Source organism: Pituophis catenifer, unplaced genomic scaffold (assembly GCF_029215685.1).
Source record: "Pituophis catenifer annectens isolate HBS135680 unplaced genomic scaffold, rPitCat1.0.hap2 SCAF_1, whole genome shotgun sequence".
Classification (NCBI taxonomy): domain Eukaryota; kingdom Metazoa; phylum Chordata; class Lepidosauria; order Squamata; family Colubridae; genus Pituophis; species Pituophis catenifer.
In genome coordinates, this window is record NW_027256881.1 from 192,749,000 (window position 1) to 192,762,969 (window position 13,970).

The 13,970-nt window shown below is 37.8% G+C and overlaps 1 protein-coding gene across 5 annotated transcripts in view; it reads left to right on the forward strand.

Moving 5' to 3' along the window:
* The window catches only part of CCDC141 (coiled-coil domain containing 141), a 127,310-nt gene that overhangs the window by 56,104 nt on the left and 57,236 nt on the right, over positions 1–13,970 (forward strand). For all 5 annotated transcript variants that reach the window (XR_011601653.1, XR_011601655.1, XM_070956794.1 and 2 more), the window contains exon 7: positions 5,424–5,618. Coding sequence is in view for 3 of the 5 variants with exons in the window: in XM_070956794.1 (XP_070812895.1) it covers positions 5,424–5,618 (195 nt within the window). In the remaining 2 variants the exon portion in view is untranslated. The remainder of the gene's footprint in view (positions 1–5,423; positions 5,619–13,970) is intronic.

The following is a 13,970-nucleotide window of genomic DNA, read 5'->3' on the forward strand; positions in this document are numbered from 1 at the left end:
TTGGGCTTGACTCACTTAATAACTGCCTTGCTTAGCCATGGAATTGTGATCCCAATTGGGTTGTAAATTGAGAACTACCTGTAATGACTTCTGAACACCTGAATAAGAATGAGCAAGCACTATCAGTAATGCTTTTAAACTGTTGTCTTCATAGTTTAGTATGCTCTTTGGCTTTGGGTAGGTAGAAAATTATGATAGACACACCTACAATTTGGATATAATCTTCCCATAATTTGGTAGATTTAACGTATGTGTCATTTTCATTGGTTTCTCAGCCACATTTGCCTTGAGTGTTTATTTATTTATTATTTATTTATTTAGAAAGGCATTTGTTACATTTTAAAAGTAAATATATGAAATATAATATTGGCCATGTGGGATTCAAATCAGTGAAAAAGGCCTTATTAGTCCCGATTAGTGTGCAGTGCACACCTGAATGCTCATTAATTAATATTTCAGATTGGGGGGGGTAAGGAATTAGGGGTGACTCCAAAATTTCTATAATGGAAAGAAAGACTTCATGTAATTGATAGAAGCAAATCAGCTTTTATTTTAAAATTCATACAATGACCCTGTGTTATTGTTTATTAAAAGACACATACCATTAAATAATAAATGTGGTTTGTGAGTGAATGGAATTCTATCTGAAGACATTCTAAAGAATGAGGCTTTTATGAAACAGATATTCTTCCCTTGTAGATGTTGAGGCAGGGGTGGGTTCTACTTACCTTTACTACCGGTTTGCAACGGGTTCGCGCAATGACGACATCCGGGGTGGTGGGCGGGGCCTCCTGCCGGCTTTACTACCAGTTCTTGCGAATCGGTCCGAACCGGGGCAACCCACCACTGAGTTGAGGGTTATATTTTTCCCCTTAAACTTTCAATCTTTGTCCAGTATTATTATTCTGATCCAAAGGTTAAACTCTTAACCATTCTGAAGATTTAAAAAAAGCAGAGAGCTGGTATGATTATTAAAGAAAATTCAATTTTAATTGAAATATATCTGCTAGGTTGGCACTGAGGAACTAACTATTGAGACCAATTTATAAATGTTCTTTCCATTTAAAACTCTTCAGTGATTTCAGCTTTTCTAAGCAAGCATTTTCCACAAGTAAAATTTTAATTAGCACATGAATAGCACTGCAAAAACTAGACTCTGCATTGTTTATAAATGGGGTTTTCTGTAACTTAATTCACCATTAGGAGAGTCTATTACATTAGTGTCTTGTTCACAGTGAGTAATATATATTGAAGGATCCTGGTTGGCAACTACCGGTAATAATTGTTATAAGTCATATTTCAAATTGAACAAGAACTGAAGTATAGACCATAAGTAATAGAACTAAGAAGGCACTCATTTGCATCATTTCGGGATATTCTGCTTTAACATTTACACATCGGTTGTCAGACATATCGGTGCAATACATTTTTCATCCATACAAAACAAGCTGGCAAATAAATACCAGAAAAGAAAAAAAGGGTAATTTACTCAGTAAATCTTCCAATTTTACTAAGGGAATGTTTGCTCATGTCAAGCCAAGGAACAAAGCAAACATCCGTGGGTGTTTTCCAGCTTTTTATCAATCAACCACCCCCCGCCCCTGAAAAAAAATTTATGATTTAAAAATTTCTGAATTAATGTATGTATTTCAACCATTTTTAAAGCTTTTTTGCATACTCACTCATTACGATAAAAAAAAATGTGTGTGTGTGTGTACACACGTACACAAAAGCACACCTTAATAGAAATCTAAATAAATAGCCTTATACTTAAACTAGTCCTGGTACTTTTCCTGGTTGCTTTTTATAGCCTCAGATGCTTCTCTTGTTGTTATAAGTCCATTGATTCTCTGTAAACCTTGGTAAATTTTATTTTTTAAAAAAGAGTTGCCTATTTTTTTCAAGAAAATATCATGTCCTTTATACAAGTTAGAGTAATATATGAAAACTTTTGTATAGCCACATTGTCTATTTATATAGTATTTCCATCTTAAAGTTTCAGAATCATTTTCTTTTCTTTCTCTTTTCTTAATTGATATGCTAACCATTTCCCTGGTTTGTTGGCAAATTTAAAATTCTTTTGTTTAGCATAGTTCACCTTTATTTCCAGTTCTCTTATTGTTCACATAGATAGCTGTTGCTATAAAAGTTTAATTTGATGTGAAATGCTTATCTTTTCTGGCAATTTCTTTAATTCTTCCTCTTTTCTTTTTATCTCATCCAAAATAGCGTGCATTTTTCTCTTGAGTCTTCTTTTTAAGTTCAGTATTGTGTTGGATAAAATGACCTCTAATTAAAGCTTTACTTGAATATCAAACGTCTTAAATCAGGACCTTTATATAAGTTGTTTTCAAGGACTTCTATTAATTTCTTTTTATTTCAGTCTTACTATTATATAATCAGGAAAAGAGATGATAGAAAAGAAGATAATAATAATAATAATAATAATAATAATAATAATAATAATAATAATAATAATAATAATGATACCTAGGACGCTGGCAGCAACCCGTATCAATCATTATTTATTTATTTATTTATTTGTTTAAATTTCTATACCGCCCTTCTCCAAATAGGACTCAGGGCGGTGCACAGCCTAAGTAAAAACAAAGCATACAAAATTTAAAAAACAGTATTAAAATAATTAGATATTCTGGCCGTAAATTAAAACAACCCAATTTAAAACCAATTTAAAATTTAGCTCAAGCCAGCCCAGCTAGTTGAAATAAATAAGTTTTCAGGGCCCGCCGAAAAATCCGGAGGTCTGTTATTATACGTAACTCCGGGGGAAGGTTATTCCAGAGGGTGGGCGCCGTCACAGAGAAGGCTCTCCCCCTGGGGGTCGCCAGCCGACATTGTCTGGCGGACGGCACCCTGAGGAGGCCCACTCTGTGCGAGCGTACTGGCCGGTGGGAGGCTATTGGTGGCAGTAGGCGGTCTCGTAAGTACCCCGGCCCTAAGCCATGGAGCGCTTTAAAGGTGGTCACCAACACCTTGAAGCGCACCCGGAAGACCACCGGGAGCCAGTGCAGCTCGCGCAGGAGAGGTGTCACATGGGAGCGCCTCGTCGCCCCCGTAATCCCCCGCACGGCCGCATTCTGGACCAGCTGGAGCCTCCGGGTGCACCCCAGGGGGAGCCCCATGTAGAGAGCGTTGCAGTAGTCCAGGCGGGAAGTGACTAGTGCCTGAGTGACTGTGCGTAGAGAGTCCCGATCTAGAAAGGGGCGCAACTGGCGTATCAGGCGAACCTGATAAAAAGCCCCCCTGGCCACGGCCGTCAAATGGTCTTCTAAAGACAGCCGTGCGTCCAGGAGGACGCCCAAGTTGCGAGCCCTCTCCGTGGGGCTCCAGTCAATGGTATTTGTATTTCATTTTTAAATGTTCAGTTGACTGAGTTTCATGTTTAATGAATAAAGTAAATAATAATAATAATAATAATAACAATAATAATAATAATAATAATAATAATAATAATAATAATAGTTTTAAGCAGATACTTGATTGGTACCTAGGATGCTGGCAGCAACCCGTATCAACCATTAGCACCAGTCAATCATATTTGTGACACATTTTTAAAAGTTCAGTTGACTGAGTTTCATGTTTAATGAATAAAAGAGATAATAATTATTATTATTATTATAATTATAATGGCATAGGGCATTAAATGCCTAACAAATATCCCATTCCTGTGAGAAATCATTGCTGTAACTTTCAGCATTATTTCTGTTTACTTATTTACAGCATTATGTAGTGTACTCTATTCTATTACAGCATTTACTTATGTACTCTATTCTATAAAACAGGGTCAGACTATGGGGAATGCTTCATACATCACATCATGTGTAAATGTTTGCCTGTTCCCAGGCAATATATTAACAAAAGCAAGGGATGCATACCTGTTTTGGAATCAAAAGTCATCTTAATCTTTGACTAGCATACCAAAAGCCACACTCAAAATATATCCCAGCACCAAGCCTCCCCCTGACAAAGTGGGGGGGGGGCAGTCAGAGCAAAAAAACCGACTGAATGTAAATCAGATCAGTGCATACAAATTAAGTATATTCCCAATAATATCCCTCTTTTGTCACCTTAAAAATTACAATTCAGTAGCCTTCTTAGCAAGGACCTGGAGATAGCATGTAAGTGTTCAGGAATGCAGATTGTATACCTGTGCTATAAGCCAATAGCACAAGTACTAATTCAGGAATTTCAGATATGTAGTTATAGTGTCTCCACCACTAAATGTGGTAGCTTCGAGACACCAAATATAATATTAAATTTTCTTATTGACCTTAAGTACAGATCATATAAAGAATTTTAGTATTCTAAAATTCAATGACTTTTGATATAAGCTTTCTCAGAGAAAAAAATAACATTCTCATTTTTTTAAGTGTGCAGATTAAATGTAATTTATTATTGATTGATTATGTGTCATCAAGTTAGGTTGACTCTTAACAATCAAATATGTAAATTTTCTCTATGACAATTTGTCCCTTCCTTGTCCCTTCAAATCTTTCAACAGTGCATTTATCAATGCTGTACTTGAATCCATCTGTCTTTCTACAGGTAGTCCTTTTCTCTTGTCTACTGCTCACCTGTGAGTCTTTTGTATTTTTTGCTAGCATGTGAAGTTAAAGATATTTTACACTAATTTGCACACTCTGTTTAGTCTCCCTTTTTGAGGATTGAAATGTAGATTGATCTCTTCCAATCTGTTGGCCAACTTTGCTTATCACACTACTGTGAGCATTCCATCTGTTCCTGCAGACCTCTAACAGTTCAGTGCTCTCTTATACATCTTCCAGTTATAAGTATGGAATATCTTCTAAGGAATCTTTAATGTTGACATCTCTACTGTAAAATATTTCAATATGCTTGTTTCAGCTTCATTCCTCATCCCTCCCAGGATCACACACACACACCTGCCACACTGAAGCATCACAGCGGGACATGAGGGAAAATCAGAAATAACAATTTCTATGCAGAAGTAATACATGTATTACTGGGAGCAAGCTGATTTGCTTTTACAAATAGTGCAAAGACAGCAATATAAAGTAGATTGTTAATAAATAATTTAGCATTGGCAGAGAAATTCTTCAGATTGAATAAAGGCTTCTCAGTTTTGAAATTCATTGTACTGAGATATCTAACTACCCCTTTCCCTGGCAACCATTACATATGGAAGGAATATTTATTGTTGTTAGATTATTATCACATCAAATATTTCAGTTTTATTCTTTTCAAGCTGATTTCTGTGTATTTTCTTGCGGCTGTTTATGTTATGTTATCTTTTGACGCATGGGATGTTTTAGCTTAGTGCGGATATTATTCTTATCTATGATTACTTTGCTGTTGTGAATCAAGTAACTTGAATCTAAATCACCATTGGCAGATAATTAACTGAGTCACACTTCTCTTCCCAGGAATGGAATTCTGCTATGCAAGGATTAAAATCAGAGGCACTCAAAATTCTGCTTTCAGAGGAGTATGCAGAAAAAGAGCATCTAAAGCTTTCAAATAAAAAAATGAGCTTACTGGAACAAGAAGTAAATCGCTGTTTCGAAGAACGGAAAGCATTGTTGCAAGAAGCCAATGACTTCTTCAATGCAGCAAGGAAGGTTAGTCAAAAATTAAAATTCCTAACAGAAACCCATTGTAAAGCTGAACAAAAAGGTTATTACTCTCCCTTACATTTGTAGCTCTATTGATAAACAGATGAAGTGGGGAGGGCAGCATCTGCAAACCAACCTGAAGATTTTGTCTCACTTTCTGGCAGCCATGCTTCTTTTGGTGTCCTCCTCAATTTTATTAATGAGGTTATGGAGCACTTCCACATGGCTATGGTTTATACACACAATTCCTTAAAAACAGTTCGAAATCAACCTTTGGATTACCAAAAATATCTTGAATCAGTTAGTGCTTTCTCCTGCTTTTTCAAAGACTGCAAGAAATAATAGTATCACCCAATGCCAATTCCCATTTTTAAATTTCTGTTTGTGTACATTTTTTTTCCTGGGGATTACTAAGAAAACTGAAAGTGGATCCTGAACTAGAAGTGCAGAAGGTGGGTTTATCCAAGGAAATGGGCTGATAGAGTTATCACCTAGGACGGGTGTCTGCAACCTGTGGCTCCGGAGCCACATGGGGCTCTTTGGGCCCTCTGCTGTGGCTCCCTGTTGGATGATCCCATCTCTGGCTGGCCGCACCCCTCGCTCTCCCCTCCCAGTCACTCCTCGCCTAGCCTGAGAAGGTAAGGGCTGAGCACATTGTAAGCCGCCCTGAGTCTTCGGAGAAGGGCGGCATATAAATCAAATTTAAAAAAAAAAAAGGGCAATGGCGGGGGATGGAGAAGCGGCCAGGGCAGAGAGAGAGAGATACAGAGAGAGGGGGAGAGAGAGAGAGAGCGACATAGAGAGATACAGAAAGAGGGGGGGAGGGGGAGGAAGGGAGGGAGAGAGAGAGAGATGTCAAAAGGGTTTTGTGGTTTCCGTTGTTTTTTAACAACTGGTTCTCTGCCCTAATGACCGGCTGGGTAGGCATAGCTAGGGTTCATGTGACTGGTGAAAGTGTGTGATGTCGAGTTGGCCATGCCCACCAAGGTTTTGTGGCTCCCGGTGTTTTCTGTGGAAACGGATCCAAATGGCTCTTTGAGTGTTTAAGGTTGCAGAGAGAGAAACCAGACTATCAGATATCTCTATCAGAGAGAGAAACCAGACTAGGAGAAACCAGACTATCCCAAAGCTCTCTAGACCATCAGTGCAGTAGAAGTGAAATAGCTTAGTATGTAATCTGAGATGCATCACTGTTAAACAGAAATTAATAAGATCAGTAAAGGTGATGGGGTGGAATTACACAAAGTCTAACTTTGAATTTATTTATTTATTTATTATTCAAACTTCTATACCGCCCTTCTCCTTTCGGACTCAGGGCGGTGAACAGCCAAAATAAAAACATTTATACATAACATTACAATTAAAAATAGATTTAAAATAATTAAATAAATTTGGCCCGTAATTTAAAACTTGTCAATTTAAAATCCATATCAAAATTTTAAAACCAACCCTAAAATCAAGACAGACCATCTAACTGAAAAAAGTAAGTTTTAGGGCCCGACGAAAAGTCCGGAGGTCGGAGATCACTCGTATCTCTGGGGGTAGATTGTTCCAAAGGGTAGGTGCCACCACAGAGAAGGCTCTCCTCCTGGGGGTTGCCAGCCAGCATTGTCCGGCCGACGGCACCCTAAGGAGGCCCTCTCTGTGGGAGTGAACCGGCCGGTGGGAGGCTATTGATGGCAGAAGGCGGTCCCGTAAGTATCCCGGCCCTAAGCCATGGAGCGCTTTAAAGGTGATCACCAACACCTTGAAGCGCACCCGGAAGTCCACTGGAAGCCAATGCAGCTCGCACAGGAGAGAAGTCACATGGGAGCGCCCCGTCGCTCCCATAATCCCCCGCGCGGAATGATGGAGATATGCAGAGAGATAAAGTAAGGAATGGTGTTGCTTCACTGTCAATTATTTTGCCAAAACCAGGAGAGGAGTATAGGACTTCTGGACAATTGGTAATTGAAGTTGCCATCTTCCAAACCACATGGAAGAAGCTTTGAATGATGACCCCGGGAGCTTTGTAAAACGTTACATACCTCACAAAAAATAGTGATAAGTCAGATGAAAACAATTAACGATAGGTCATTCCAATCTCCCATTGTTTCTACACAAACATGATTAAATGTGTGGCCTGTGTGAAATGGAAAGTATACCATGAAAACAGATGTAAGTATGCACAGAAATGCATTCATGGAAACAGAATATGTAGAATAGGCAGAATGGTGAACTACCGATAAAGCTTTAGTTTAGATGTTTTATAGTAAGGATTCTGGACTCCTGGTAGCAACAAAATATCTTATCTGCCTAAAATAATTTTGACAAACTGAAGAAAATTTGGCTGGTCCACTTCTGCAGCTTAAGAAAAATCATACCACTCAAAACTCTTATTTTATGCACGCACCTCCTACACAAGGCTCTAAAAAGAGAAAGTTTGCCAGTGGCCTAACATTTCAAAAGGATAGAAAATTATTTCTGGTGAATTTCAAAATCAAATGTTTAAATTTAAAGTTGTACTTTTAGAGTGTTTTCTCCACTTCAGGTAGTGGAGTAGTTTTTTTAACTTCACCAAAATAATCTAGAAATCAAATGGAGTAGGGAACTGTATAAAAACTGTATCTTTTTTCACCAGAGTTAGTCCACATATAGCTGTATCTACAAGATTCGATTTTCTATGTCAGGGGTGTCAAACTTACACCGTCGTGGTGGTATCACGTGACATACCAGGACTTTTTTCACCTTTGCTAAACCAGACGTGGGTGTGAGCAGCTTGTGACACATCAGGCCCGCGGGCCAGGATTTTGACAGTCCTGTTCTATGTGAATCTCAGTGTTAATGCTGCAGTTATTTTAATGTTTACATTCTGCTTCCATTTCAGAGAGAGTTACTCAATGCTATTTTTCTTTATATTTTCTTGTATGATGTAAAAAGAATAGAGTGAAGTTCTCTCAAATAGAATAGAATAGAATAGAATAGAATAGAATAGAATAGAATAGAATAGAATAGAATAGAATAGAATAGAATAGAATAGAATAGAATTCATTATTGGCCAAGTGTGATTGGACCCACAAGGAATTTGTCTTCGGTGCATATGCTCTCAGTGTACATAAAGAAAAAATAAAATATATTCATCAAGTATCATAAAATACATCATTTAGTGATAGTCATAGGATACTAATAAGCAATCAAATCATACTAGGAAACAATAAAAACAGTATCAGTTGTAAAGATACAAGCAACATGGATATAGTCATAAGTGGGAAGAGATAGCTACTAGTAAGGATGAGAAGAAGAATAGTAATAAAGTCTTAGTAGTTAATGTGACAGTGTTGTGGGAATTAGTTGTTTAGCAGAGTGATGGCATTCGGGAAAAAACCTGTCCTTGTGTCTAGTTTTTCTTGTTGTTCATGACTTTACTGTGAGTAATTTATATTTTTAGCATCAGAATAGGTAGTTAGCCATTCCTTAAACTTGTTTTTTTATATAAAAAAACACGTTCTGAGAGCCTCATTAGAATTATAAAATGTTCCAAAACCATTAGATCTGTTCAAAGATTATGTGGTGAAGAGCCCAAATTAGTATTTTGTTTGTTTGTTCTGTGCTACTCAGCTATGATTGGTGCTCAAAAAGTTTATAATTAATCCTTTTAAAATGTCAATGTATTAGAGATATACAGGAGGTATTTATGGTAATCTCTTTTGGTTGAGGCAGCTGTACTTTCCAGATGGTAAGGACAAAAAGAGATGGAATAGATTCAAGGACAATTCCAAGAAATAAAAATGATTTCTCTTATAAGAACTTCTGATAGTTGGTGCTGTAGTCCAGATTTTGATGCTCCAATATTAGAAGGAGTGGTTGAAGAAAAGGGATTGCAATATGCAGCTAGATTATGGGGCTAACTGATGATTAAGATGTCAAGCCACAATGTCAAGCAGCTCATGTTTAATATGCCCTTTCCAGAAACCCAAAGGACCAAACAGATGGAAGGGTTCCATCTTCCACTTACCAGTAAGAATTTGTAATAATTGGGATTCGTTTGGGAATTTTAGTTCCACTAGGCTCCATCTGCTGGTTCACTGTAAACAAAGAAGAAAATGGGAACTGGATTCTTTTTGAAGATCTTAATGCCTATATTAGTTTTATGACATAAGATATTCCCTAAATCAAAAGTGGAAGTACTGATGCTGTTGAACATATCTCCAACCCAGCCAACATGGCCAATAAGTGATGTATGTTGAAAGTTGTTGTTAAATATCATTTCGAAGGCCAAAGTTTAACTACGTTACTCTAAATTGAAGAGAAGAAAGCTGAAGTGAGTAGCATAGCTATGGGAGGTGCTATGTTCTTTCTTAGGGATTCCAGACTAAGTTGTAATTTAAAACTATTTATTATATAACAGTTTTAGTCATATACACTTTCAGGCTTTTCTCCTAAATCCTTCCAATTTCTGTTTACTACAACTCATTACATTGTTCTCTTGGTAAATAGAAACAATTATAAACCAATTCTTCTAATGTGCAAAAATATTTCAATATCAAAGAAAAAATACTCACAAATCTCTCTCTCTCTCTCTCTCTCTCTCTTTCTCTCTCTCTCTCTCTCTCTCTCTCTCTCTCTCTCTCTCTCACACACACACACACACACACACACACATACACACACACACACATATACACACACCCCTCACCCAAAACTACTTCATGAATTCTAGAAGGTATTCTAATAAATCTGCCATGTCTAGCTGTCATCCCCTGTGTGAAGGTCACTTCAGAGCTTCCCGCTGCTGTCTCCGGCTCCAGCATTCTATGGTGAAGAAGTCTCCGTATCATGAGATGCAGCAGTTGTGCGGTCTGAAGTAGAAGGGATTGCCACATCGCTGTGGTTCAGCTGAGATGGAACCTTTCTAAGATGCTTGACATTTTAATTAAAATGCTACCGTAATTCAAATAAAGACTCAGAAATGCTCCAGAAGATAAGGTCACACATGCTTTTATATAATGGCTGAAGTTTATCACCAGCCAAATTGTTACCAATGGGTACCAAGTCCCTACTTTCAAACCATCATTTAACTTAATGTTAATGTCAGCTTAATGTTTCTTTTGGACCCACTATTTTTGATGATGTCCTGCAACAGCTGAATCATCCATTTTCACTTGAGACAGACCAAAATGGTTGGTACAAATGTGCTGAGAAAGAAGCAATTTAGCGGGTGTCTGCTCTGAAGCCCTTGTGGGGTAGGATGATATGCAGTTAAAACCTTAGCAAATTCCTTTTTCCAGTTCCCCTCCCTTTACACTATGTGACCTGAAATTTCTCTTGCTCTTTGGAAGTACAGATATGCTTAATGTCACATAGGAAAAATGTTAAAGGCAGGCAACCCACAAATGTTGTTCATGATCCGTAACTGCTTCCTGAAGAGATAGAAAATGAGCAAAAATATACTGTGGTGCACAGAGAATGGCAACAGCTGAAATAACTATTGCTGAGCACATTGTAAGCCGCCCTGAGTCTCCGGAGAAGGGCGGCATATAAATCAAATTTAAAAAAAAAAAAAAAAAAAACTGTCAAACAAAGCTGCCTCAGGGTAAGAATAGCAATAGCACTTAGACTGCTTTACAGTGCCTTACAGCCCTCTCTAAGCAGTTTACAGAGTCAGCATATTGCCCCCAACGATTTGGATCCTCATTTTACCCACCCCAGAAGGATGGAAGCCTGAGTCAGCCTTGAGCCTGGTGAGATTTGAACTGCCAAATTGCAGGCAGTCGGCAGTCAGCGTAAGTAGCCTGCAATACTGCACTCTAACCACTGTGCCACTGTGGTTCATAATCAAAGAGTAATAATAAGTGACGTTGCTTGTTCTATGGAGTCAACAATATCTGTGCTCAGTTTGTCGAAGGAGGAGATGGTGGGGAATAGTGGCTGATTATCATTTGAAGGTTGGGTTTGCATTTAAGCAGTACAATTCTTGATAAAGCACTCCATGTCTGAATTGATATTTGACTATTAAAATCTGCCATGCAGAATCTGTTTTCTAGCATATCTTGGGGTATCTCATGAACTAAGTATTTTGGCACTTTTGATTCAGGTATAACAGTCTAGGAGGACTAGTATATGTATAGGAAATTCAGAAACAACATGTTTAAATGGTTGATTGAAGCCATTTGTTGGATTGTGTAATACTGTATATTAAAATCGTTTGAGCAAAGTAATGGAGTTCTTTTAATGAGAGTGCCTCAGATTCTAGCATAAATAAATCAACGGCCCCATAAAAAAACTTCTCCAGCAAAGAATTTGATCATAAACAAATAATGAAAAGGCAAAATAAAATAAAATAAAATAAAATAAAATAAAATAAAATAAAATAAAATAAGCCACATTTATTTTTCCAAAAATGTTTTGAACAACTTAATTGTAAGCGTATAATATCCAAAGGAGTTGTTGGTTATAAGGTGGAAAAATGCTGTTTTTATCTATTGTATCTATGCAATTTATCTACCTTAATCCTCATGTACTCTAGGCAGTTGTGGCTGAAGTATGTGTAGAACTAGATGGTGAGCTGTTAACCATTTAAATGAATGTTTCCGCAGATGAACATTAAAATCGCTTACATCTTACAGTCCCCAATCCCTGAGCCGTGACCCAGTACTGGGCCTTGAGCCATTCACTTGCCTGCTGCTCACGTAGGACCATCTTTTCCCTTCCCCCTCCCACCAGTCCACAAAGCTGGAAAGATTGGGGAACTCTGGTTTACAGACATCACAAACTCCATTACATAACAATCAAAACAAAAACATTGATTATCAAAGCAATCTCATTGTGTGGCTAGAATTGGAATAACTTAATTATGAGAAAGAGTTCATTGTTTTGTTTTGTTTAGAATTACATTAGCAGATAAAGATAATGAATAACCCCTGCTGTGATTTTGGAAAATTAATTAATCTTCAGGTGTTTTTTTTTTTTACAATGCTCTGAGATAACTAATTTAAATTATCCAATTCAGTTTTTGTTCTTTTATGTTAACAACCAATGCATTCAATTAACAGTAGGAATGAAAATTTATTCAATATAGTTGTCTCTTCTACTTCACTCAAAGAAGAGGTTATTTTGAGTAAGACTAAAAATATTACCTCTAAGAGCATTGAGGAGGCTAGTGCTAGAATTTCCAGATATTCTGAATTTAATTCTGAGCATCCCTTAGCATTGACCATGTTAATTAGGAGACTATTCTCCAGTACTCTGAAATAGTGATAGAAAAATTGACAATTGCTAAAAAGACCTTAAAATTAGCTATAAGTATATTATTTTACATTATTGATCCAGAAAATTTAGATCTCAGCAGGGAGATTTTTGTTCATATGACAGGTCTACTGTTTCTACTTCAAGATTATAGCATTTTCAAAAATTCCAGTATATCTCTCATCAGCATAATACGGAACAGAAAATATTCAGATTGGCAATAATAAAGAATTCTTAACATCTATCAACCTATTGATCACCTGGCAATGTGTGATGGGTGTTTTAGTTTTGAGTAGGAAAAGTATTGGAGCGAATCCAATAGTATGGATTGTTTTCATTCAAGTAGTCATGAATTTTGGAATCAATACAGTGTAGGAAGAAAAATCCAGTCTGGTTCCAAGCTGGGAGAAGGATGCTGGAAATAAAATGGAGTCTGGCTACAAGAAAGAAGGTCTCTGTTTATTTGGTTTCCAGAAACTTCAGTGACAGCAGCATCTTTCTGGGGTGGCTGACAAAATGGCTGAGTGAGTGGATGGATTTTTATAGAGTTCTGGGGTTTGTTGATTGAGATGCTCCAGGGGGTTATGCAATGTAGTGCGCTTTGTGTCTTTTGCTATTCTAATAGTGGTCAGTAAATCCTATTAAGTCCTAAAGGTAATGTCCTGTCCTTAGAATTTTGGATGGAGGAATGTAAATTCTTAATCCCATCAGCTCCAGCCTAGGGGAACTTGTGGCTGAAGGCATTTTGTTTATGAATAGATTGGCCCAGTCTTTCTGAACGGATATAAAATCTCCATTCCAAAAGACCAGTTTCTTCTGCTTGAGGCTGTTTTCCTATGACAGTTATGGTCCACCAGCAGCCTGCGGAACTGGCAGCGGAGTCGGACAGTTAGGAGGCTGGGGAGGACCATGGGCCAGTCCTGGAGTCTGGGAAAGGCCCTGCCGAGGGCTCTGCATCAGTGGCAGAGATGGGGCCAGGGCCATCTGGGAGTGATGCGCAGACTCCAGAGCCTCCAGAGTCAGACAGCAGAGAGGCAGAGGAACAGGAGGAGCCTGTTCATAGTGCACGCATGTGCTGCCAGAAGGCAAGAGCAGCTAAAGCAAAAGGGATGACTTGGGAGTAAGGCCAGGAGA